At 38.2% G+C, this 26,835-nt stretch overlaps 1 protein-coding gene across 3 annotated transcripts; it reads right to left on the bottom strand.

Annotated features, from left to right (window-relative positions):
* Nucleotides 1–3,811: 3,811 nt before the first annotated feature.
* LOC134754843 (YTH domain-containing family protein 3) lies at nucleotides 3,812–26,402 on the bottom strand. 3 transcript variants are annotated; one of them, XM_063691280.1, is made up of 6 exons: nucleotides 26,160–26,402; nucleotides 26,031–26,055; nucleotides 22,463–22,594; nucleotides 20,089–20,220; nucleotides 18,026–19,698; nucleotides 3,812–5,371 (listed from the first exon to the last, which is right to left on the bottom strand). In XM_063691280.1, exons 1-6 carry the CDS (start codon nucleotides 26,181–26,183, stop codon nucleotides 5,330–5,332), a joined length of 2,028 nt encoding a protein of 675 aa, XP_063547350.1. In that variant the 5' UTR covers nucleotides 26,184–26,402; the 3' UTR covers nucleotides 3,812–5,329. The 3 variants fall into 3 exon arrangements, with proteins under 3 accessions (XP_063547350.1, XP_063547351.1, XP_063547352.1); XM_063691281.1 differs by having other exon boundaries at nucleotides 20,092–20,220; XM_063691282.1 differs by lacking the exon at nucleotides 20,089–20,220.
* Between the last annotated feature and the right edge of the window lie 433 nt (nucleotides 26,403–26,835).

The raw sequence follows: 26,835 nt of genomic DNA, 5'->3' as shown, positions 1-26,835 counted from the left end.
TCAGTGCCTTTCTGCAGAGCTTGGAATCAAACCTATAGCCAATTGTGAGCGATGCCGACGGCCGAGCTCTGCATAAGGCCGGAGACCCGGAGCGTCCGATAGCGGTGTACTGCCCTGTGTGGCCGAACTGCAGAAGAACAGAGCTTAAAGCACTGCTAAGGGAGCCTGAAAGGCTACGAATATGATAAAAGTTTTCTGCGGACCCAAGAGACTTAAAGACTTAAAGTGGAGCTGAGCTGGGACAAAAACCTATGGCCAAGACGAGCTCTGCATAGTGCTAAAGTCCCGGATCGTCCAATTGCGGCGCTCTTCCGCGCAAAGCCGAAGGTCGAGGTGGGAAAAATCTGTGTTTGGGATTGGAACAATGACCACGTTAAAGTAACACCAAAGGCCGAGCTCCGCATAAAGAGCGTCCATGCAAGGTCGAAGACCGAGCTGGAGGAGAGGAGAGCTATTGGAATTGGTTTGGAACTTGGAACCAATGTGATCTCGGCTCTCCTGCTACTCGACCTTTGGCGTTCGCTCAAATTAAAACGAAGGCGCTACTTGCTGGAAATTCAGGAATACTTCGGGTCTTCTGGAAAGCGCAACTTTTAAGCTTTTCATGGCTCGCAATCTGACCTTTTAGTCCGCCATAATTTTTATGAAGGTCTTCGTTTTAAGGCCAGGTCGCAATTCTTAACAGATTCTCGTGAAATTTTGTGACGAGATTCTATGATTAAATATTTTTTTTGTCGATCCAGTTTTAGGAAATTTTTCAAAATGAGGAAATTGGCATAAAGGACTTAAAAGCGCCTATCTATATGGCGCTTAAGTCCATTGTGGGTTCACTCTGATAAAGACTCAACGAACTAAGTATTTTTCACTTTTACATTTTCTAAGCTTAACGCGAGGTCTACAGCTAACAGAGCCACTAGTAATAACAATGTAAATTGGGTCGTACCTATAATAGCGGCTCTGCAGCATCTCGATATTACGTGGCATCCTAGGGTCTTTAGCTCAATACCCTGCTTGCGGTGCGTCTGTTTGTTTTTTTAACTATACACCTAGTGTTTCCCTTCGGGCTCTGCTGTCCAGTATCTTGGTCTCCTTGCCTTGCTGTTCACCTTTGAAACAACTAACCATGTCGTGTCGTGTCCGAACTCTAATTTTATTCAATAACACTAGGTATTATAAGTTCTATCTTTCAATATGATTTTTGCGTATATTGATCAGTGTTTTGCTGAGAAATTAACCACTAAATTAATGATGCGAAATTTAGAACCCACTAAAAAAACGCGCTTAGTTTTTTGTGCTAGGCTCCGACTGACCCGTTTGCCAACTCCCTGGTCTCTCCTCCTCTCTCCTCTGAATTCTATACTCAATAGTTATAGTGTTAATAGTGTACGGTTTTCGGTTGACGTTGGCGTCAGCATCTGGACGCCGTGCGCCACAGAGGTACGGACGTCGTAGAAAAACGCGCCTCGCGCGCTCGATGCCTAAGATGCCTTTATTTACCGTAGTAAGTATAGCGACTGCTGACGCAATGGCCGGCGTCTAGACGTCGTTCACGGCGTTAATGCCGACGTCAAGTTAGGCCCTGGTCTGCAACAAACGCCGTAGGTCGCCAGACGCCGCCGTGCGCCGCGTCTGGCGTTTGAAAGAGACCACTATAGTGCATTTCCATAGTAAGCATTCGTACGTCGCGTACAGCGTCACGCCGGACGCGACCTACGGCGTTTGTTGCAGACCAGGGCCAAAAAGCATTAACGGGAGCCCGCGGCCTTAGGGCGATGTGAAAAGCGACGTCACAGGGCGACATCATGAGAACTCGTCGACAATCAGACGTGGGTAAAGAATTAAGGTAGAAGGCAAAGGGTCGCAAACGCGCTGTAAAAATTTTGATGTGACTACTGGCAATAGACAACGAATAGTTACTTACTTTTAATTAAATTATGTCTAGTACCAGTAACACAACAAAAAAAAAATTTTTGGGGCGCCACTGAGGCACTCGAAACTAAAAGCCAGCGGCGGCCTGCGCCGCCCCCCGCAGCCTGCCGCCCCGGGCCATGGCCCCCTTGGCCCTAGGGTAAATACGCCCCTGGTCTCAGCTTTCCGAGTCCGGTCCGGACACATCCCTACAAACAAATTTCTGTGCATGATGGGTGTTAAATCGTCACCACTGTGTGCAAACTGTCAGAAGACTGATGACTTGTCTCACGTGTTGTTGGAATGCGTCCGGAATTCGGACTTGAGAAAAAAAATTTTTGGTAGTCTGGGCTCCATGCACAATGGACAGATCAATTGTTGGTTGGCAGAGCCTATAGCGGACAAAGCAATCAGTGTTTACCACTTTATTGACCTCTCCCTTGAGTAGGGAACTATGATAGCACCCATGAGGCTGACATGTTCACCTAGTGTCCAAAGCCTCCATAAAAACCAGATAAAAAAAAAAATGACAGCGGTGGTCAACGGGTAAAACACAGTTTTTGTTTTTCAATCACCCGTAGTCCCATTTTGATGCAGTGGGTCTACGGGGAAAAATAATTACTCGTGGTCCCCTGTGGAACAAAAGCCGTGGTACCACGGTTAAAACCCAGAATATCCTAGTGATTCTGAGTTGAAAGAACTCAAAAACACCAGAATCTGTGAGAATCAGGTTTTCAATATTTATTTTAGAAAACGCCCACCTACCTTTTCTCGAAGCGCTTCGTCGGTTTTTTGAACCCCCATAACATGGGTTTGGATTATACCAGATAAACGAAATTCTCAGGATACGATGTCAATAGTAGACTTATTAAGCGTAAAAAATTTCAATTGCATAGCTCTTATACTTTAGATTTTATTCATATCTAAATAACCCCGATTTTGTCACACTCACTCACTGATGATCAAAACCTTTAGGGTACTTTCTGAAGTCCTAGAAAGCTGAAATTTGGTATGTAAGACACAAACAATACTATGCATGGTCGTCTTAGTACACAAACAACAACAAAATTCAAAAACCTAAAATTTTTAGCCCCTAAGGGGTGAAAAGGGGGGTGGAATTTTATATAGGGAACCAATAAGCGTTGAACCGATTTAGTTGAAATTTGGTATGTAGATAGTTTCTGTATATGGGGAAGGATATAGAATAGTATTCAACCCCAAAATCACCCTGTAAAGGTGAAAAAGAGAGTTAGAGGGGAAAAGGGTTGAAGTTTTTAAGGGGAATCAGTGAAAAGCACTGTATAAAAGATGCCCCCAGATACGTATTTCAGAATTTTTAATATTAAATTACCCCCAAACCTTTAAATTAGGAGATAGACGATTGTCATAAGCAACTTACAAAAAGAAGTGAAACTGAAATCCCACCAAAAACATTTTCATGCAAAATGTTGCCAAGACGAAACCATAAGACTCGCACTGTCAAAAAGTTCTCTCTTGTAGAGCCAAGCTTCTAACTCCACAAGCCCCAACTTCACAAACTCTACAACTTAAGTTTGTGAAGTTAGGGCTTGTAATTACTTAGAAGCTTGGCTCTACAAGAGATCTGGTAACTTTTTGACAGTGCGAGTCTAGTTTCGTCTGGGCAACATTTCACATGAAAATGTTTTTGGTGGGTTAATATAACTACGACTGTGACGGACGGACTGTGTAGAAGCATCGAATTCAATCGATAGACCAAATAGGCCGCAACGGACGACAAATCGCATGCGATCAATGCGTATCGCTGACGTTTGGAGAGGCCATGCACTATTCCATACCTTACATTAATTAGTGAAGGATGTAGCCAAAATAAACATTTATTCTACATAATGATGTACCGGAAATGGATGAGTAATACAAATCATTCTATGACAGGCTTTTATTCAGTATAAATTTTAAAGAGCTTTATATGGGTAAATCATAATATGATCACAAATTATAATCAATCGAGTTAACATTTGTCATGAAAATACATTAGGTTATCTTAGGCTGCATGAAAACTAAAAAAAAGTATGCATCAGCAAATCATTAGATATAAACAAAGCTTGTTGAAATATAATTACATATAATATCATGCCGTTAGCACTAAATACCTAATCAAACCAAAATTGAAAATCTAAATTAAAAATGTTTAAAAGGCACTTTAAAAATAAGGTGGGGTGATACAATGATTAGATGATTGGTAAAATTAATATATCCTTCGGTCCGTTGTCAATTTCTCTCGTCGCACTTCAGTTACACTTAAAGTAGTAAATATTTATAATTTTATTTTATTAAAATACATATGTACACATGTTAAAAATTCAACAAAGAACAGTCCATATCTAAGCTACAACTATAGAAATTTCTATTGGAATCTATTATATTATTTCATCTGTAGATCAACGAATTACATCTAGGTATGTTTCGCTAGTCATACACTTGAACAATACATGTAGCTTGTACGTAGGTCCGAGCAGGAAAACAACTACTCGTCCACCAGAGCACTGCCGCGCGAGCGGCGACACCTAACCGATCCAAATGTGAAAATAGTGCCTCTACCACTCCATGCAAATAAAACTTGGTACATAATCATATGAGCCATTAATGCGTCATCAAACAGCGAATTCATAAAAATGCATTCAATACATAAAAAAATATAAATAAAATTGATGATATGAACTCAATGCCACGAGAGAAGTCTAAAAAAACTGCCCTTGATATCTATATTTAAAAAAAAAGTATACAAAACGTCCTCGTTGTTTACAGTTACAATCTGTTTAGCGATACAAATGACATAAATGTCAAATTTGACATCGCAATAGACGTAAACGCTCCGCCGCGAGTCGTTGAAGAAGGCCGCCCTGGTCACTGCACTTCAGATACCACCACGGTCATAACTCCACTCCACCACTCCCTAATTAAAAGGATCAACTCACACCACACAATTCTTTATATATAAATATATATTTACTCATAGATTCAGTCCACAAATTTGAAATAATGTCCACATTTTCACTACACGCCACATCTTGCGAGACCGCAACATGGCGAGTTGGTATTCGTTTATGTTCTGTTCACTAGGCGTTACATTAATTAAACGTTCTTCCAGTTCAAAATATTATTTAGCACATTTGAATTTGTTGAAAGTTTTTCTTAGTGAAGCACTGTTTAAAGTATTAAAACAATTGATACAATATATTAGATATAACTGTTCCGGTTGCGATGCAACAATCGGTCACGTCTTAGTAGGACAAAATCCAGATACCTGTTTATGCACGTACGATACATAAACGTGGTGAGTAATGCGGTACCAATTAATAACTCGAGTCGAGTACTACTGCATGGTCTATGTCTATGGGGAGAAGCCCGTCCTCAACGTGTTCTCGCACATCACATACGATCAGTTGCGAGGGCGTCCCCGGCCGCGGGACCCGTCGCGCTCCTGAAAACATTCAACAAATACATACTTACTTTTAGGCGTCAATTACACTTGGCAACAAAAGCGCGCCTTGTATTTTAAATTTCATTTTTGTCAAAAACTTATTTTAACAAAGAACTTTTTTCTTCATGCCTCTAAAATATATCCGCTAGGTTACAGTGAAAAAGATGCTCTTTAGCGATAAGGCCGCCTGTTGTTGAACTCTACCCAGCGGTGTCAGCATGGTTGCATTTTTATCACCATGCCTGTCACTTTCGTACTTACATACTCATAGACATAGTATAAACAACAAGTAGTTATAGACGCGCCACCGAGCGACCGGGGGTAAGAGAAAGATTATTCATACAAAATTTGGGCAGCATAGGATTTTTTCTCTTTCACTAAGACTATCTTTCTCTATCAAAGAGTGTCAGGCCGTTGTACATACTTGTTAGAACGTGACAGGCATGGTGACAGGCGATGAAAATGCTACCGTGCTAAGCCTGTAGATTTATTTTATTTGTTGTGTTTCTGTATCTGTACTGTAAATACAGGTATGTATTTTTACTGTGTGAGGTGTTGTGAATGTGTGCAATACAGAATTTTGTATTGTATTGTACAGTCGGGGACATTCCCGGTGAACCACGTCAGAATTTTTTTACCTAAATCCATACGAGCGAGCTAAACTCCGCCTCCCATAGAGATAACCAATTACGATGCATTTAGGAATCTTTATGTTAATAATGATAAGGGTAAAAACAGGTAATGAGACAAACAATAGGTATAAGGACAGTTTATTAGTTGTTGCTGTTTAGGCTAAGCTTCGCCTCCCCATAAAGATAACCAATTAGGATGCATTTTGGATTCCTTATCTTAGTTTGGAATTGCCGCCCGTCACAAAGACAATGGACGGCAATAAACTTTACCTGAGCTAACCTTTTTCTTTCAACACCCACATTTTTAAGGGCCATGCTATTGGTCATCACTTTTATGATTTCGCCTGACCGTCAGCGAGGCGTTTAATAGTAGATTGTTAACCGAGGGTGGAAAGTGAACCACTTCACCCGAAATATTTTATATAATAGTTCGAAGGTGAGATTGTTACTTTTACCCGAGTAAACACTGATTTTCATTTCGACTATGACGAAAGTATGATAATACTATTACTTATTCTGTGACGAAAGTCAAACACAAGAAATGTAGGTTTATTATTGGTAAGAACATATATTTCTTTAGAACAAATTATTAAGCAAATTGTTTATTATTGGTTAGTATATTTCTTAGAACAAATTATAGGTAAACCACATAACAACAATGAAATTAAATTAGTTGAAGATTATGGTAAAATTTGAACAATTCGAAAAATTAAAAGTTTTGCCAGGCATATTTGTATTAGAATTACTTTCCACCCTAGGGTGGGAAAAGTAATTTCCACCCGGCTATCAGCCTATGAAAGGTGAACTTTCCGAACAGGAGAGATGAAAACGATTTTGCCCTTAAGGTAATTCACCGGGAATGTCCCCGATTGTACCTATAACTTTGACAGTAGAATGCGTTTTGTCTGTTCCTAAGAAACTCATGTTAGATGCCGACACGACTCATGGCAGATGGAGACAAATGTGGTATTTTCTATAAAAAGGGATTGTCGATGGCGCTTACGCCATTATAAACGATGCTCCGATATAAATACAATGGCGTGCGACGGTGTGCGGCGTAAGCGCTATTGACTAAGGTCCCTTTTCATAGAAAATGTCCCGAATAGATAGAGACCTAAGAGTAGGGTGGCGCTTCCACAATCTGTCGGTAACTAAGTCAGCCAGAGAAGAGACAGCTTAAGAGGGGGCAAACGCAAAGTTGCAGCTAATATATTGATTTTTTACCGATTTTAATCACTAGCAAATGTCATGAAAAAATAATGCAATGTTTACACGGAAACTAGACTATTGTATAATATACTAGCTTCCCGCCCCGGCTTCGCACGGGTGCAATGCTGATGTAAACCTTACTCTTAAATCACTCTATTAAAAAAAACCGGCCAAGTGCGAGTCGGACTCGCGCACCGAGGGTTCCGTACATTACACAATTTAAACAATGTATTTTTTATGTCAAACGTGAGTGAAGGGTAAATTGCGGATTACGATTTATGACGTATTAAAAAAAAACTACTTACTGGATCTCGTTCAAACCAATTTTCGGTGGAAGTTTGCATGGTAATGTACATCATATATTTTTTTAGTTTTATCATTCTCTTATTTTAGAAGTTACAGGGGGGCGGGACACACATTTTACCACTTTGGAAGTCTCTCGCGCAAACTATTCAGTTTAAAAAAAAATTATATTAGAAACCTCAATATCATTTATGAAGACCTATCCATAAATACCCCACACGTATGTTTAACGGAAAAAAAATTGAGTTTCAGTTCTAAGTATGGGTACCCCCAAAATTTATTGTTTTATTTTTATTTTTGTGTGAAAATCTTAATACGGTTCACAGAATACATCTACTTACCAAGTTTCAACAGTATAGTTCGTATAGTTTCGGAAAAAAAGTGGCTGTGACATACGGACGGACAGACAGACAGAGACAGACAGACATGACGAATCCATAATCCATAAAAGTTCCGTTTTTTGCCATTTGGCTACGGAACCCTATAAAACCGCATCAAAATCCGTTGCGTAGTTTTAAAGATCTAAGCATACATAGGGGCAGACATCCATCCAGATCCAGACAGCAGGAAGCGACTTTGTTTTATACTAAGTACGAGTAGTGAGGATATGCAAGGGCAGTCAAACAAAAAGCTTAAGGGGTCATCCATTAATTACACGTTTAGGGGCAGGGAGGGGGTCAAGAAAATGTGACATGTTGTGACAAGGGGGAGGGGGAGTCACAAACTTTGTGACGTCTCTAACTTCTTCAGTAACCGAAAATTTATTTAAATTATTTTATTCGCTGTACAGTTCAATAACAAGTTTTTGGAACGATAATCTTTTATATTCGTTTAATTTTCTTCCCTAATCAGTTTTGGGTTATAAAATTACAAATATTTCTTTTGTCAAAAATATTTTGATAAAATATTAATAATACTTAATTCGATTTGGCGATTCCGTTAAAAAAAAATTACGTCACACCAGGGGGGAGGGGTTTGCCAAATGTGACCAAGTGTGACAAGGGGGGAAGACAAAAAACCTAGAAATTCGTGTGACGTAATTAATGGTAAAAAAACGGTCAAGTGCGAGTTCGTTTAACTCTCTCACCGAGGGTTCCGTACTAACATTCAATTATCTCAGACGTGAACTAAGCCTAATTATGTACAGCGCCATCTATCGGCAATGCGGCTGATATTTTGTGTCAATAACTAAACAAACTATACCAACTGATGAAAAGGCGTAGTTAAAGGGGTAAAGAGGTATTTCCCGTTGGGTATATGGATATGTATGTATGTATATAATGTAAACACTTTATTGTACATAAGACAGATTACAAACACAATAAAAGAACATAAATATATACAATGTATAAAGGCGGACTTATCCCTATAAGGGATCTCTTCCAGTCAACCTTTCTTCCAGTCAACCTTTATATATAGATATTACGTATCATTTTATGATTAATATGTACCGTATCTGCAGTACAGTTCCATAAGTCTCGTGAAATAGGTATTGAAATAGAACAGTGTCACTTTGTAATATTGAAAAAAAAAACGAAATGTAATTATTTTCAAAATTGCTTTCTTGGGGTTCGATATCAAGATATTAAGTATCATTTGTGGTATATTGTACAAAAAAAATTAGTAAGGTATATCGTAGATGGAGGATACAACCTTGATATTTTGTGTAAATAACTAAACAAACTATACCAACTGATGAAAAGGCGCAGTTAAATGGTTTAAGAGGTATTTCCCGTTGGATATATGGATATTACGTATCATTTTATGATTAATATGTACCGTATCTGCAGTATAGTTCCATAAGTCTCGCGAACTAGGGTATTGAAGTAGAGCTGTGTCACTTTGTAAAATTGAAAAATAAAAAAAAAACCCTTAATGTAATTATTTTCAAAATTGCTTTCTTGGTGTTGGGTATCACGTATCATTTGTGGTATATTGTACAAAAAAAAATCAGCCATATCGTATTTGGAAGAGCCCAAACTTGGTATGTTTCGAAAATTCCTTTTGTTTTAATTTAAAAAACATGGCCGAAATGTAATGATGTGATATATTTTTAGAATCGCCTCAAAAAGCAATTTCGTATGATACCACACACGATAGGTTTCGGGAAAAAAAAAATATTTCCTTTAAAAAAAAAATGTTTTACCACTCCCCCCCCCCCCCCCCCCCAAAAAGAAAAGTATCTTAGGAACTGCGGGTCAAAAAATTTGTTTTGACCTCTAGTATGCGTGTGCCAAACGGCTAACCTGTACGTCGATTTGCGGTTTTTCTTTGTAATTAGGGTCGAGCGGCTTCCACTAATAGCTATTCCGTTCCATTTAGACAACTTATTAAGAACGGTTTTTCAATATTCAATATTAGAAAATAAACGTGTTATAATGATGAAGAGGTAAGTAATAAAATATGAAATACGTATATTTTTCGTATTCTTACATTAACAGTAGGTTTTTATGTTGATCACGACGTTTAAAAGAAACTAATATTAACACTCATCAATAAGTAGTCATGAATTGGAACAAGTATAAATTTAAAAAAATTGGAAAAGTAAAAAGCACTAGTTCGCGAATACCAACTTTCCGCACGCTAAACAGCTAAGACCAACCACGAAAAGTCTGCAGAGATTTTGACAGCACATGCAGTGCCAGTGTTATTTATACGTCATAATTTCATAGAAGTTTGACGTTTAAAATAACACCGGCACTGCGTGTGCTGTCAAAATCTCTGCAGACTTTTCTTGGTTTGATTGACTCTACGTAAAGTAGCACTTTTTGAGCAACTGTATTAAAAAACGCGTTTTTCACATCACCTATTCGAAAAGGGAACTTTTCTTCCCTGCTAGGAGGGATCAAAGTGGCACTTTTCTGTTCAAGGACATTTTGTTGCCAGTATGAAATATTGACACAAAGACATATGAAATTAGTATGCAGATAATCGATTACAATTTCTTTATACTTAATCGATTACGTGCATACAATTTTTCTAACTTAAATAATATTTTGTTGTAATTGTAAACAAAAAATGTAATTATGTAATTAACGTATTTTATATTAATTAATATCATATTTAAATTAAGTAAATTAATTAATTAGCGTAATATTTACAAAGGAACGTAAAAAAACTTTAGTTTAATAATTTAATTTTCATTTTGACATTTTAGGTCTCCTTAAACGCAGCCATACTTGTCTATGCAATTTAAAAAGTTTATATTTAAAAAAAATTGTACAAATATTTCACAAAGCATTATGCGGTTCTGTATTCTGTATAAATTTGTAAATACTTAGCTTAAATCAATAATACTAGGCCTTTTCATCTGTGTCAGATGTTTTAAGCAGCATCCCGGTAACGACACTAATAATAATAAATATAAGTGATATCAGTCTTCATAGTGTTCTTCCGAAGATTTGGTTCAAAGGGGTAAGAGCTAATTTGTTATCAGAAAAATCTACAAAAATAATGTACTTGATTTTCATTGTATCATTTTAGGTGTTTGCTGCTGTTTTTAAAAAGATATTAGGTACATAATTATGAGCTGTAGGTACTTTTAATTTGTCACTACAGTCACGTCTGAAAATATCGATACGGAATTACGGACAAAGTGCCAGAAGCATGTAGGTCCCTATACTAAGGTCGTGTATACATATTTTTGGCACTTTGTCCGTATCGATCTTTGCTTAAAATAATAATGTTTTGAAACCTAATGTTAGTATGTAATTTCCTCATAGGTGATGTGAAAAGCAGTATGTGTCACATGGTAGCAAAATTATTTTCACCTTGGGCGTTAACACTTGAATCCCTCACTACGCTCAGGATTCTATGTTAGAATCCTTCGCTTCGTTTAGGATTCAATTGTACGCCCTCGCCGTAAATATGTCATTTTGCTCCCTTGTGACACAATCTACTATTTAATTTCGTCGCATTGCGTATGTTCTGTCCCTCACAGCGCACGCAAATGGCCCGTCTATTTGACATTTCATCACTACATAGTATAAAACAAAGTCGCTTTCCGCTGTCTGTATGTCTGTCCATATGTATGCTTAGATCTTTAAAACTATGCAACGAATTTTGATGCGGTTTTTTTTAATAGATAGTGATTCAAGAGGAAGGTGTATATGTAAAGTGAAATTATAATTTGTAAAGGTTTTGTGTAAATTTGTTGAACTACCCGTGCGAAGCCGGGGCGGGTCGCTAGTTTCGGAAAAAACGTCATCTCGACTAATATTAGAGGTTAAATAAAATTGCTTTTTTTTAGGGTTCCGTACCTCAAAAGGAAAAAAACGGAACCCTTATAGGATCACTCGTGCGTCTGTCTGTCTGTCTGCCTGTCCGTCTGTCACAGCCTATTTTCTCCGAAACTACTTGACCAATTAAGTTGAAATTTGGTATACATATGTATGTTTGCGACCCAAAGACGGACATGTAACGTACACAAATAAATTTTAAACACGGGGGTCACTTTTGGGGGGTAAATGAGAAAATTAAAAAATAAAGATTTTCAAATTATATCGTGTTACATATATCAAATGAAAGAGCTCATTATGAGAATCTCAAATAATTTTTTTTATAATTTTAGGATAAACAGTTTAGAAGTTATTCAAGAAAATAAACCAAAAATTAAAAAAAAAATACACAAAATAGATCTTTACCGATAGATCATAGGAAAACCTATTAGAAATGTGCAGTCAAGCGTGAGTCGGAGTTTTTGATCCGACCCCTACGGGTTTTTTAAAGACATTTCACTCACGTTTCACATAAAAAATACATTGTTTAAACTGTGTAATGTACGGAACCCTTGGAACGCGAGTCCGACTCGCACTTGGCCGGTTTTTCCAGAGATGTTCGATATTTGAATGTCATTACCAAATCGATTTTTATATAAGGAGCGTGCATGATCTATACCTAGTCGGCTCATAAGTTCTGTCATATACATAGTATCAAATAAAATCAAAAGTTTAAGTTTATTCCGTATAATTTGTACAGCGTTTGAAAGCTTATAAACTAGAGAATCTAAATGTATAACATTTATTCAAAATGACCGCCATAATTATCTACACAGGCTTGAAGTCTTCGTGGCCAGTCGTCAATGGATTCACGCACCACTTTCATGTCGATATTGGCCACTGCCGTAGCAAGAGATTTTTTCAGCGAGTCTAGATTTGCATGAGGTTTTGAGCACACCTTTTCCTCTAAATACTGCCATATTTTATAGTCTAAAGGATTAAGATCTGGGCTAGAGGAGGGCCAATCTTCATGCCGTATAAAGTCGATTTTATTGGAGGCGAGCCAGGCTTGTGTAGACTTTGCCTTATGGGCTGGAGCAGAGTCCTGCTGGAAAACTGAATGCTGGTTTAGAGACATCGTATGGGATAGTGGTTTCACAATATTAGTCAACACCGTGTCTTGGTACACTTTGGCACTAGTTTTTACTCCTTTCTCACAAAAATGCATACTAGTGACGCCCGCATAAGAAACTCCCAGCCAAACCATCACAGATGAAGGGTGATGACCTCTTTGAATACGGGGAATGCTATTAGACGCTTCTTTACTATTGCGAGCGTACACTATCATTTTGTTTATTACAGTTTTCTTCTATGTCAAAAATTTTCTCGTCCGAAAACAGTATACAACGGTGCTTATTTTTAGCGTACTTCTTCAATAAAGCTTTAGACCTTTTAAGCCTTAAAGCTTTAAGCCGACCATTGAGAAGATGGCCAGTTTTTCGTTTATAAGCACGAAGTCTCAGGTCTTGATTAAGAACTCTTTTCACCGTGATTTTGCTCAAACCCATCTGGAGGGCCATAACTTTTTGTTTCCTAGCGGGATTTCTGGCAATGCGTGCCCTAATTGCTTGTACAACCGCTGGAGTCCTAGCTGTACGCGGACGACCGCTTCTTTTCTTGTCATTTAAACTAGAGACCTCACTGTATCTTTCTATGGTACGATACACAAATCTTAGAGAGAATTTTAAATTTTCAAGTAGCTTAAAAATTTTAGTCGGCGAGTGACCACAACGATATAGTGCAATTATTGCGGTACGGCTATCTTTAAGCGTCCACTCCATGTTGAAGAAAACAGAAAATTGCAAAATTATACTACTCAAATATTTAATAAAGATTCGAAATTCAAATGCAGAACGGTTTTTGTTTTAGGAGTTCCAAATTTAAATTTTAAAGGCCAGTGACAGAACTTATGAGCCGACTAGGTATATAGGGGGCCGCATATGAGCCGTCCGATTTTTGGCTCGAGGCGTAAATGTCAAGTCTATGCTTCTGATGGTAGCCCACAAGATGGCAGTCTCTATAGGGCCGATACAGACGGAGTGCAACCTGCAACCCGAGTGTAACTTGCATACAAATTGCAGTACCGACCCTAAGAGTCTGCGGAAAGAGAAGAGTCGTGGAATGCATTGGTGGAATATATTCCACGACTCTTCTCTTTCTGAACAGACTAATAATTATGAAGCATATTATTGCTACATTTTCACAGATAAGAAATTTGATGTTACAATACAGTTTATCTTAATGCTGGCCATTATTTGCGGATTCTGAAATGAGCATCATAGACATCATAGAGGTTTTATGATATGTGTGTAGATAAACAGAATTATACTTTCAGAGCTATTGAGGTAAAACGTTTAAAATCCGCGTGGTCGCCAATTGGTCCGAGAGCTGGTAGACATTTTGGAGTAACTATTTGAAGCAAGCTGAACATTTGTCTGGTACTTCTCCTATCATACCCTAACTCGGAACTGCAGGTCTGGCTGGGGGGTAGTGGGTCTAAATTAAAGGCGTAAATTTTTTACACAAAAAATTGTCTTGAAGGTGAAACAATCTGTAATTTATGATAAGTTAAAAAAGAATATCTAAAGAGCAATAAAAAGATTATGCCAGATCATTCAGTCGGATCTTTTACCTTGCCAGACGCGTGCAAAATTGTTTTGCAAAAATCCAAAAAATGTTATTGAGGCATCTTGAAATTTTTACACGGTATTATAAATTTATAATATTAAAAACAAATCCTCAAAAATACATCATTTTGATGGGCCTTTCTACCTGCCAGGCGATCTAGGATATAACGTAAGCCACTGACTCGCACGCATAAGTAGGTTTGTAATCCTATCCAAATCCTGTAGAAATATATGCGATTATAAATATATTTTTGCAGTAAATTAAAGGTATACTAGGATGAGCAATATGATTATTTGTATGAGAATATGTATATTAATGATAAATATATAATATAATGATAAAATGACATGGATGTTTTCGGTGAAGGAAATCATCGTAAGGTAATGTGAAGACCCCAACTCGCATTGGGCTAGCGTGGGAACTATAGCCCAATCCCTCTCGTGCATGAGAGGAGGCCTGTGCCCAGCAGTGAGACGTATATAGGCTGTTTTTTTTACGTTTTACTTTATTTTACTAACTTGCAATGTACCTAAGTACCTTAAGTAAGTATTTATGTAATATGTAACTATGTTTGTACATGTCAAATCTTCCCAGTTAAATTTGACCCACTTCCCGGTTTCCGATGAAGCTGAAATTTTGTATACATATGTAAGTCAGGTGACAATGCAATATTATGGTACCATCGAGCTGATCTGATGATGGAGACAGGAGGTGGTCATAGGAACTCTGTGATAAATCAACGCAACCTAATTGTGTTTGGGGTTTTTAGAATTGTCTCGATGAAGTTGCCTGTGGAAGGAAAAGTAAAGTCAGCGATAAAAGCTTGTACCAAAAATGAATTTTTTGCCAAAAACTTATTTTTTAAATGGCATTAAAGTTTTAAAGGAAACTCGCAAAATTAATCTGTGAATTAAAAAAAACTACTCGTAATGTTTTTTAATCGGCAAGATCTAAAAAGAAATAACGTGTTGTGTGCAGAAAACACACACACACCCACTACCCTAGGTCTGCAGTTATGAGTTAGCCTCTTGGGGTTGGGTTAATACTAGTACATATTACGTCCAATGAAAATTAAATCTTAATAAATTGGAACATAGGCCAGGAAATAAATGCCCAAAAAAAGGTATAGAGGGAAATGCTTGGAACACAATTTTTGACTTCGTAGCTTTGTTTGGACTAGTTAGGAGGTGAACATATCAAAAGTCCCCGGCCGTAACCCTGGTGCGGGGGGGGGGAGAGGGGGGGATGGAAGGTTCCATTTTTCGGTTTTTCGATTATATCTCGGAAACTATGCGTCTGAGCGACTTGGCCACTTATACAAAATGAAAAGAGATTTAATTTGTTACAAGTTTTATTCAGTCAAGTTTTTTGATATCTTGTATAGTTTTTGAGATATCCGCTCTTGAAAGTTTATTTAGGGCTCTCATTTTTATCTTGATTATCTACACCAGTGAAGCTGCTAGGCTGGGTTTGGGATCGTTTTCGTATAAATCGGGGGTGCTGAATTCATTTATGGTATCAACATTGACACCATTCCTAAGTAAAAACAAAATTTAAAAAAATGATTTTTTATTAAACTCCTCTTGACGCTTAAACCGCTGAACAGATTTCGTTGAAATTTGGCATAGAGATGGTTTGAGTTCCGGGACAGTACATAGGATAGTTTTTATAACCAAAATCATTTTTTAAGGGTGTGAAAAGTGGGGTGGAAATTTGTATGGGGAATCAATAACCGCTGAACCTATAGGTATTTAAATAATATTTGGGATGGTCTACATGTTTGATTTAGTTGATAATGATGTTTGGTACATGACTTCAAGAAATTCAACTTCGGCGAAGAAGCTGAATTCCCCTCACACCAAATTTCACACCTTCAAAGTATGATTTTTGAGATAAAAACTATATTATATCCTATCTAAAACACCTATTTACCAAATTTCAACTATATCGGTTCAGCGGTTTAAGCGTGAAGAGGAGTTTAAAAAAAAAGTTATTTGTTTAAAGTTTATATGTTTTTACTTCGGAAAGGTGTCAATGTTGATACCATAAATGAATTCAGCACCCCCGATTTATACGAAAACGTTACCAAACCCGGCCTAGCAGCTTCACTGATGTACATAATTAAGATAAAAATGAGAGCCCTAAATAAACCTTCAAGAGCGGATATCTCAAAAACTATGCAAGATATCGAAAAACTTGACTAAATAAAACTTGTAACAAATTAAATCTCTTTTCATTTTGTATACGTGGCCAAGTCGCTCAGACGCATAGTTTCCGAGATATAATCGAAAAACCGAAAAATGGAACCTTCCATCCCTCCTCTCCCCCCCCCCGCACCAGGGTTACGGCCGGCGACTTTTGATATGTTCACCTCCTAACTAGTCCAAACAAAGCTACGAAGTTAAAAATTGTGTTCCTAGCATTTCCCTCTATACCTTCTTATTGCTTGGCTTAGCAGCAGAACTTTTGTCTTGTTTCGTTCGATTTTAAAACAAAACAAATTCCTTGTCTGGCCTAGTCAGTAGTGACCCTGCTTACGAAACCGATGGTCCTGTGTTCGAATCCTGGTAAGGGCATTTATTTGTGTGATGAACACAGATATTCGTTCTTTAGTCATGGGCGTTTTCTATGTATATAAAGTATGTATATATCGTCGCCTAGTACCCATAGTACAAGCTTTGCCTTCGTTTGGGGCTAGGTTGATATGTGAAAGGTGTCCCCTAATATACATATATATATAACTGCATAGTTACTGTTTCTTTTCAAAAAACATTTTCTTCACAACTTAACTAGACGGAGCTCCTATTTCTGGGCGGTTTGCCCTTCGGGCATTTGAAGCTACCTAACGAACCTAACCTACCTACCTATCGATTTAATGTAATTTTGTATTCCGATTTTGTAGCCAGTTACAAAACTTATTTACCAAACGGTACCACTCTGGCCCAATTCGTAACATACAGGGAATTTTAGATTCATGTTTTGTAGCTAGTTACCAAACGGTAACACGCTGCCCCAATACGTAACCGGTTTCAAACTGGGAATCTTGATTCCCATTCTGTAGTTAGTTACGAAATTTTGGTTACCAAACGGTACTAAAGGATCATAATTGTATTTCCAAATACCGTTGATTGAAATTCGATTGCCAATTTTCCTTGTACGGTGGGCCGCTAGAGGTTACGTTAAGGTATGATAGAAGAAGTTTGAGATGGCCGTTTTCATGTCTACTAGGTCTCCAGCTTAATCTTCCGTCGAAAGTTTCGCGCGGCGCGCCCTATCTGTTGTTCCTTTCTAACTTCCTGGCTTTACGCCCCCTCTTAAACACGCACTCTAATGACTGTAACATGCAAGTCTATTGTGTAGGTATATCTGGGTGAATCAACTTTTAGAACACTGATTTCGTGTTTTAGACTAGGGAGTTTTATTTAATCAAGTTGTTAATTTTAATGTGTTAAATTAATACGTATGGATCTAATAATGCCCGTGAAAACAAAAAAGTAAAAAAATCAACATGGTTTTTGAAAAATCTATTTTTCTTTGCTCGGGAGTCAAGGGGCGCGAAATTAAGTGTTCTAAAAGTTGATTCACCCATCTGCATTATAACGTACCTTGTGATGAGGTCTGTAATTATTCGCGTCACGGTCACGAAAACCATGATCACGACTGTCTCTTCCATCGCGGTCATCCCTCGGTTCGCGGTGATCGCGATGATCACGATGATCGCGATGATCCCGGTGATCGCGCTGATCACGGTGATCGCGTTGATCTCGATGATCGCGGTGGTCCCGCGGGTCGCGATGATCGCGAGGATCGCGTTGCTCACGATGATCGCGCTGGTCGCGCATTTCTCTTTGGTCGCGAACCTCTCGGCCGTCACGTCCGTCGCGTGGATCGCGACCGTCTCTGCCGTACTCACGGTAGTTGCGGAACCCACGGTTCACCTCTTGCTCATCGCGCGTATTCTCTTGGTCGTTATGATGGAGCGGCACCTTTCGCGAGTCTTCTTCTTCTTGGCGTCTTTCATAGTGAATAAAGTCATCAAAAATAGACGTCGAATGGCAATAGCTATGCATTATTCTCAGTACTTGCAAGCCTTTCGCGTGAGGCACCTCTTGGGTGTCGCGAGAGTTCGTCACGGGCTTGTTCTCATTATTTTCTAATTTGATATGCCGAAGTTGCACGTTTGGAACGTCTTTAACATAGACCCACCTGACACGAAACTGTCCCTTCCACTTGTCTTGAGACCACACGCTAGAATTGGAATTATAGTCGACTGCGCTTATCATGCGCGCCATGCCACAAAAATGACCGCTACCATTCACCGAGAAAAACAAGTACACTGAACCACCCTCCCGCTCGCGCTCGCGGAACGCAGAATCCAGGCGCTTGTTGCCATGCTCCGTACTACACCATATCTCATATTTGATACTGCGATGAATATCGTCTTCCGAATAAGATTTTATTACGAAAAACCTGGCTTGAGGTGCGCTCAAATCGAATTCCTTCGGATTGTAGTCATTCTTGACCTTTAAGTCATCAAGCACTGGATGCGGGATCACCGCAGTCTGAGGCGCAGCGGGAGGCGCTGCCGGAGGCACAGACATCGCGGGCCTCGCCTGGTGCTGCGGCGGCGGTGGGCCGCGGGGCGCCTGTGCCCACGCCGGCGGCGGCTGGTGCTGAGGCGGGGGGCCCCGCTGTAGTGTCGCCGCGGCCGGTACCGGAGCGGGCGCCGACGACGGGGCAAGCGCGACCGCGGGCACCGCAGGCACTGGCACCGGCATCGGCATCGATGGAGGACCAGCCGGCGCCTGCTGCGGCGGCGGTGGCGGTGCCGTCACGACCGAGGCGGTTTTGCCCGCATCCCAGGTTCCAATATCCATGTTGTGTTTGCCGGGTACGATCGGCGGTGGGGGCATACCGGGGCCCTTCTTTTTGAGGCCGGTGGTCTGGGAAGTCGGGGCAGGCTTAGCCGGTTGGCTAGCGATTGAAGCCCATGTCATCTTTTTGGGTTGCGATCCTCCAGACGTGTCCTTGAGCTCGACCCCGCGCTCCTTGTCCCCCTTGTGCTCGCCGAGCGACAGTGTCTGCACGCCCGACTCCACCGCCTTGACGCCGTCTGGCACGTAAAGGCCGTCAGCTCTGTAGTAGTCGTCATATTGTTTAGCACGACCTATTTGGCCCCAAGTAGAGTAATCACCATTACCATGAAAGTAGTTAAATGAGGAAGCGGGCTGTCCGAACGCAGCCGTGGAGAATGGCGTTGTTGAGGGCCCAAACACGCCTGAAATTGTACACAAATATCCGTAAAATTTGTAGGTCAAGTTAGCTAACCTTTTGAACGGCAAGCGTTAAACAAGTGATGCAACGTTGACGTCGACAATGTGCAGGATTAAGCAACTTTGGCGTTCAATAGGTTAAAACTAATTATTCATCCATGCAGAATTAGACTACATTTTAAAGTACAACAAGTAAATATAATTTAGTTCCTGTTTGAATTTGACGTTGCAAAGGCTGAGACTGAGGAATATTATTATATAGCCAAGATGTTTTTTTTTACACAATAAATCTCCTTTTTGATTAAGGCAATTATGATTGTGAGAGTGGTGCTTTGAAACAAGCTACTTAAATGGTAATGTATGTTAAGTGGTGACTAAATCGAATAGGTACTAGCTACCATCCATTCCATAAGAATCGTGAGGATTGTATCCTCCAAGAAAAGTCATCGGTTCTGTTCCATTGGTAGACCATGTCCCATCCCCGACTCCAAAAGCTTGATAAGGAACAGCTGTTGTACCATAATAACCTGAAAATAACAAAAGTCATTTCAGCACTCCACCCGAGTTTCTAGTCGATTGAGTAGTCTGTTTACAGGGTGGAAAATTAAAATAAGTCAATAAAAAGCAGCAAATATTCAAGTAGATTAAAAAGTTTCTAATGATACTGGTGACACCCAGGAGCTGACTGTAACAACTAACAACCATAACTTTCCATCCTGTAAGTGCGTAGTTTGGATAATTTAAATAGGACTTCTTGTTACGAATAATAAAAAAAAAATTAATTTTAGGCTTAAAACCAATTTAACTACTACAAATTCCGATTATAACGGGCATCGTAAACTATTCATTTATTGTAAGCGTGAGATTGGTCACTGGCACGTAGACGAATTTTTTTTAGATACGATTGGCATGAGCGAAAGGTATTATTACCCCGCATACTTATTTTATACCTACTAACAGTTGGGTACTATTGGAAAAATTAATTGTTATAGTTTCTTATTCAGAGCAGAAATAATGATCTTAAGAGTCACATGAACCATGAACTCTTGGCCAAAAAGCCGCTCGCATGCAGTCGAAGTTAAGCTCTCATTTTAAAACGACATCCTGTAATAATAACATGAAACTTAACATGAACATTAAAGTAACAAATATCCATGTTATCTGTACTGTAACTGTAGTAACAAATGTTCATGTCAAGTTTAATGATATTTCAGAATGTCGTTTTAAAAAGAGAGCGTAAATTCGATTGTACGGCGGTGAATCCTTCGCTTACTTAAGAGTCACACGACATTTCGTGTCGAAGTACCTACAGCACAGCCCTGCTAGCCTAGCAAAATAGTCACTTAAAGTGCGGCTACTGATACAAAATTTCACGTAGGTTTCTCTTGGAAGACGTACTTTTTATGCAATTACTATTTAACCTTTAAATGCATAGTGACGGATGCAGCCTACATAACAAAAACATATAATTTTATGCAAAATTAGATAATATCTTTTTTCTTGTATAATTATTTTGATAGTAAATTAATACATTTTCCGATTTTTTATTCAAATTTGCGCAGTATTTTTAGTTATAAAAGTATGCATTTGTTTTAAGACGAAGTGGTGCAAAATTTCGTCAGGTGACAACCAAAACTCACTAATTACTAAAAAAAAAATTAAACAAAAATCTATCTTATTCAGGTATTAATATGGTTCACTATGGCTATTAACTTGTGGTAGTAATTAGTGAGTTTTGGTAGTCACCTGACGATTTGGAAAAGCCAAAAGTCGATCATTTTTAGTATGTGATTTAAGGGGCCTACTGATTATCAGTCCGACGGACGGTATCAGATCAGCCTGTCAGTTGTTCCGAACTGTCAACTTTTTGTTCTAACTGATAGTTCTATCGTCCCGCGGACTGATAATCAGTGGGCCCCTTTAGGCGGTTTTTTCCGGGTTTGCAATTATTTTATGTTTAAAATCTTTATTATAGATATATCACTAATATCACAAATAGTGTAAATTCCTGATGGTAGTAAGATTTTTCATATATATTTTACCAATAATTGTATATTTACAAAATTATGATTTACCCTATACAACTTCTAACACTGAATAAGTCGTGAAAATCGATGTTTTAATTGTATTTATTGTTTTTCCTAGAATCAGTAATCCATGACGTAACACATACATTACAACACATATTATATGCCTGTTTGTGGTCAAATATATACTGAAATACTGAATGTCGACTGAATTTTTATGAAGTCATGATTAATGAAATGAAAGCAAATTTACTATTACATCGATTTCCCTTGGTTTAAAAATTATATGCTACAGATAAACTCAGTCAATGAAAGCAGATTTTAGAAAGGCCGCTACTAAGTAAAGTTTAACCAGTCCGGTAATATACATTTTAAGAGGATTGTAGTAAAAAATTTTTGTTAAGATCCCTATCCCAATCTACCTTTCACTTTCGCCGATAATGGTAAAAAAAAATTTGGATTATACTCATCAATGATTTTTATGGAGTGGACGCCAGCTTAACCTAAGGTTCTGATTTCATATAAGTCATGGAACTGTGACGTTACGTTTCCGTCACTGAGGGCTTAGGGTGAGCATCCACCAGAGCTGTGCGAAATTATGGAATGGTGCGGAGATCCCATTGATATGCGCTTTTCTATTCGTTTATTTTCCTCGTGAAGGGCTGCGCTATTTTAATTGTAATACATGCTCACCCTTAAAGAGCTATGCAAGTAGCATAATAAGACAAAAGTATGTACCTACCTGCCGCGCTGTAGTGGTCGGCCGCTGACGAGATGGGTGGTGCGTAGGACGTTTGTTGGTGATGGCGCCATGACACCTCCGCCAGCTCGTCGCCGCCTGATTCTAACTGTTGCTCTTTCGGTGCATTTGTCACTATAACGTTAAACGATTTGCAAAGTAATGCAGGCTTTCCACATGGACCAACTACGTATGCACAACTAGTTGTGCCATAAGGAATTTTTTTTCTAAATCCTTCCCATATAGACACAACTGTTACTGTCATTTAATTTTAGTTCCCAAATACACATTCTAGTCTTGCCTGTTTTTGTAGAATTATACAGTCGCCATCAGATATACGTATAGGTCTTTTTCGTGCACATTTGTGAAAAAAAAACAAAACATTTCCTCTGCAACTTAACTAGACGGAGCCCCGCTTCGCGGGCCTCCTATTTCTGGGCGGCTTGCCCCGCGTAGCGGAGCTCCGACTAGTTAAGTTGCGAAAGAAATGTAAAATGAATATGAAAGCTATCTATTTCCTCTTCTGACTGTAGTTGTGTTATAAGGAATGGTTAGAGAGCACATTAGTTGTGCTTAGTTGTGCCAATTGGGCGTAGTTGTGCCATTAGGAATACATATTTTTGATGGCACAACTAGTTGTGCATACGTAGTTGGTCCATGTGGAAAGCCTGCTTTAAGGACGGTTAAGGTATTAAATATCGACACGGACAAATTGCCAAACATATGTATACACAACCTTATTGCCCATACATTAAGGTATTTTGTACATATTTTAGCACTCTGTCTTTAATACTTTGGAAATACACAATATACTTATACAAAATTTCATCACCAATGAAAACATAAAAATAGTGAATTTAATGGCAAAAGCAATATTTAGTGATTTTTTTGTAGTTTTGTGATAGTTTAAGTAGGTTTTGCCAAAAGTGGGATCGTTACCAAGATAAGTGAGCTTGGCATTTGCCAACACGGTGTGTCTAAAATGAAGATAGCAAAATATTGTATCCAACAATTTGTTTGTTTATTTAAGTATACATCTGCAACTTACAGCTAACAAGCCAAAGCCAACAATACAATACTTCTAAGTTATAATGGAAGGGAACAGGGCCTAGCAAAAACCTCGTAAGTTAAACTTTATCTATGCACCAGTCTGATGCATGAAAAAATGATTGATTAAAGCTTGACTAACTTTAGCTACCCAATTTTTTCATAGTAGAGACAATAACAATCATTTTTAAATGAATCTTATAGGTATCGCCAGGAGAGTTGAGATGAATGATTACACACACAGCTATACAGAGTACTAATCGCAAAAACAGAATTTTTGTAATGAACTAATGATAGAATGTGACTTAAGCGCACAATATTTGTTAAAAAAAATAAAAACCCCTAATTATTTTTGGTCTATCTTGCAGTTGGTTCAACATGCTATTGGTACGAAAAAGGAATACTAATTTCAAAATCTCGCTGTCATTACATGATTTTGTTGTGTGCGTGAGCGTGACTTTAACTACTCTCGTATCCATACCTATACCTCACAAGAAAATAAGGATTCAGTAAATTCAAACATATTTATTTTATGTTGCATTGCATAACCTCTACTTGATCGTTTGTTTACTTTGTTTAGCTACCTGTATATCATAACACTGACTACTAAATTTATTGCAATTATTTGCCCCTACTCAAAAATCTAGAAACAAAAACCTATACCTTAATGTACATTCGCAACAGCACTATCATAATATAACATTTTTCACAAGCTTTACTGCATCTTCATGCAGCATGTAAATTGACTACTTTAGTAATTACATTGTACAGAGACAAAAAGCAGGCAGCAGCATTCTAGCAGGCAATATAGTTCTAACTACATTGTCATGCATGAATAAATAACTCTTAGAAAATTCAACCGCCAAAATATGCCTTTCGGCAACTTCAAATTGATCAGTTTATGTCACCCACAACAGCAAAAGTTTAATTTTGTTTGATATTTTTGTATAAAACATTTGATGGTCTGACTAACAAAACTGAATTAGCAGTAGTAGCAGAGGGCAGCTATAGAACTTGATCTGAACTGGGTTGCCTAATTTGTGACAATAGTGCAACCATATGCTACAGGTTCTATGCTTTTTAGGGTTCCGTACCCAACGGGTAAAAACTAAGACTAACCTATTACTAAGACCCCGCTGTTCGTCTGTCTGTCACCAGGCTGTATCTCATGAACCGTGTTAGCTAGACAGTTGAAATTTTCACAGATGATGTATTTCTGTTGCCGCTATAACAACAAATACTAAAAAGTACGGAACCCTCGGTGTGCGAGTCCGACTCGCACTTGGCCGGTATTTTTAATTAGCTGTCTTGCCCAACAAAGCTCTCTATTTAATAGTGGGCAAAATGGCTATTTATCCATAAGAGAGCAAAGCGTTTATTCACATTACCTGGTTTCACTTTCAAGTGATGATTTTAAAGAATACATATTTAACAGATTTAACTTGTAATGTTTTATAGTTGGTATTTTCCTCCCTATGGGGAGGCAAAAAAATCGTATTAAATGGCAGCAAAGTATGTGACTCTCAACTTTAAAACCTTGCTGTGGGTAATATGCCACATGTTTAATGGCTTGCTATGCTGCTATTTCGGATTCTTTTGGTTGTTTAGGATGCAATATATGTGCAAGATCAAAAAAAAGTACTATTTTTACATCAGGCGGCTTGTCTGCTTGTTTGTTTCCTATTACATAAAAAAAATAACTATAAATGCTCCACCACCACTAGCTAGAGCTTTGGGTCCATGCCAATGTCTAGCATGCTAAACTATAGAAATTAAACATTGAAGCCTTTTGAAACAAACAAACAATAATAAAACAGCAATAAATAGTTGATAACACCAGCCACACTTAGTATACCTAAAACTAAGCTAAAATAAGAATAATGTATCTGAGCATATACTAGTATTACATTACTACTATGCTCAATGGCTTTTTTTGCTTTGGCTTATACCTAGTATGAGTAAGATATCAATCCACCAGGAACAGATTTTATACATGTATTTGATTACTGTCTTGAAGAGAATGTCTTTAACACTTTATAGTGTCAAGCACTTGTATAAAATTGATGGTCATCTCTAATCAGCAACATAGCTTAACTTTACCCCTTTATTTCAATATCAACAAAAACTAATTTTAATGAATTTATTATGGCAGTGTTGAAAACATGTATTGCAAATTGCTACCAAATTGCACTGAAGTTTCAATATTAGCTAGATTAATGGGTTAATAAAGACCATGAGAATGGCTTGCAGATATTAAACGATTATGTAGTTAAATTGTTACATAAAAATATTATTTGGATTTTCATGCCGTATGTCTTTATTGACGGAGAAAATTACTATTTTTAAATAGGTACTGAATGATCATGTATTATAATAAAATATAATTGCAAATAAATAAGGTGAAAGCTCAAAATTACGACGCCAATGACGTGATCATAAAGACGAACACCGGACACAAAGCCGACCGGTGTGCGAGACTCCTACGGAGAAAACAGATGCAACGTCATACTGATACTATCTTTACCTTGATTCCCTTGGCCTTTCATCCGCTTTATACACGAGTAACATGAAACAAAAGATATGTACAAACATAAGTATCTTAATAATGATTGTGGTGAGTAATTAAATAAGAAAATATCGTAACGCTAAATACCTGATCTGACACGCCTGCTGACATTGGCCACGATTTTACTTATTTCGAGCACTTATATAGTCTTTCCTCACAACAATATCAAAATAAATCACATGAGTTTCACTACACAGAGCCTGAAGTGCTCAAGAGTCAATAACGATCTTATAATGGCTTATATTGTCTGTAAAAATAAAATCTCAACGATGGTTTGGATTCCGGAAAGCGGATTCAGGCATCCAGCGGATGGGCAAATAGCAATGGCCGCCGAGTTAGTGTTGCCTACAATACAGTGTTGCCAGAGCCCTTCCAGCTTATGTACGTCCGTACGTCAAAAAAGGTACGATTTGGGTAAAAAAAGTACGGTTTTTTTTCTTGGTATAATTTTATTAAAGAAACAATATTTATATTGTACACGTCTTTATAATAGTAGCCACAAATTGGTGTATTGACGTCATATTTAACCAATTATGTTTCACATTGAGAAAATCACTCTCAAATCGAATCACTGACTCAGTAGCAAACCACGAAGTACAAATAAAACATTAGTTATAAATTATAATAGCAATATTAAATCATTTTACGGTTTAGACTCACTTGTTTTAGTCACTCGCGCGACATGTTTCGGAGAGCCTAGGTCTAGGTCTAGGTCTAGGTCTAGGGCGAGTGACTAAAACAAGTGAGTCTAAACCGTAAAATT

Source organism: Cydia strobilella, chromosome Z (genome assembly GCF_947568885.1).
Source record: "Cydia strobilella chromosome Z, ilCydStro3.1, whole genome shotgun sequence".
NCBI classification, from domain to species: domain Eukaryota; kingdom Metazoa; phylum Arthropoda; class Insecta; order Lepidoptera; family Tortricidae; genus Cydia; species Cydia strobilella.
This window is presented reverse-complemented; position numbering and strand designations above follow the sequence as displayed.

Bases quoted from the DNA above. Each gene is read 5' to 3' on its own strand.
- LOC134754843 (XM_063691280.1), bottom strand. From the start codon at position 26,183: ATGTCAGCAGGCGTGTCAGATCAG. The intron at 20,221-22,462 runs GTAGGTACATAC...TGTTATTTTCAG, and splicing joins CGACCACTACAGCGCGGCAG to GTTATTATGGTACAACAGCT. The intron at 5,372-18,025 runs GTACGTTATAAT...GAATGTTTTCAG, and splicing joins ATTACAGACCTCATCACAAG to GAGCGCGACGGGTCCCGCGG.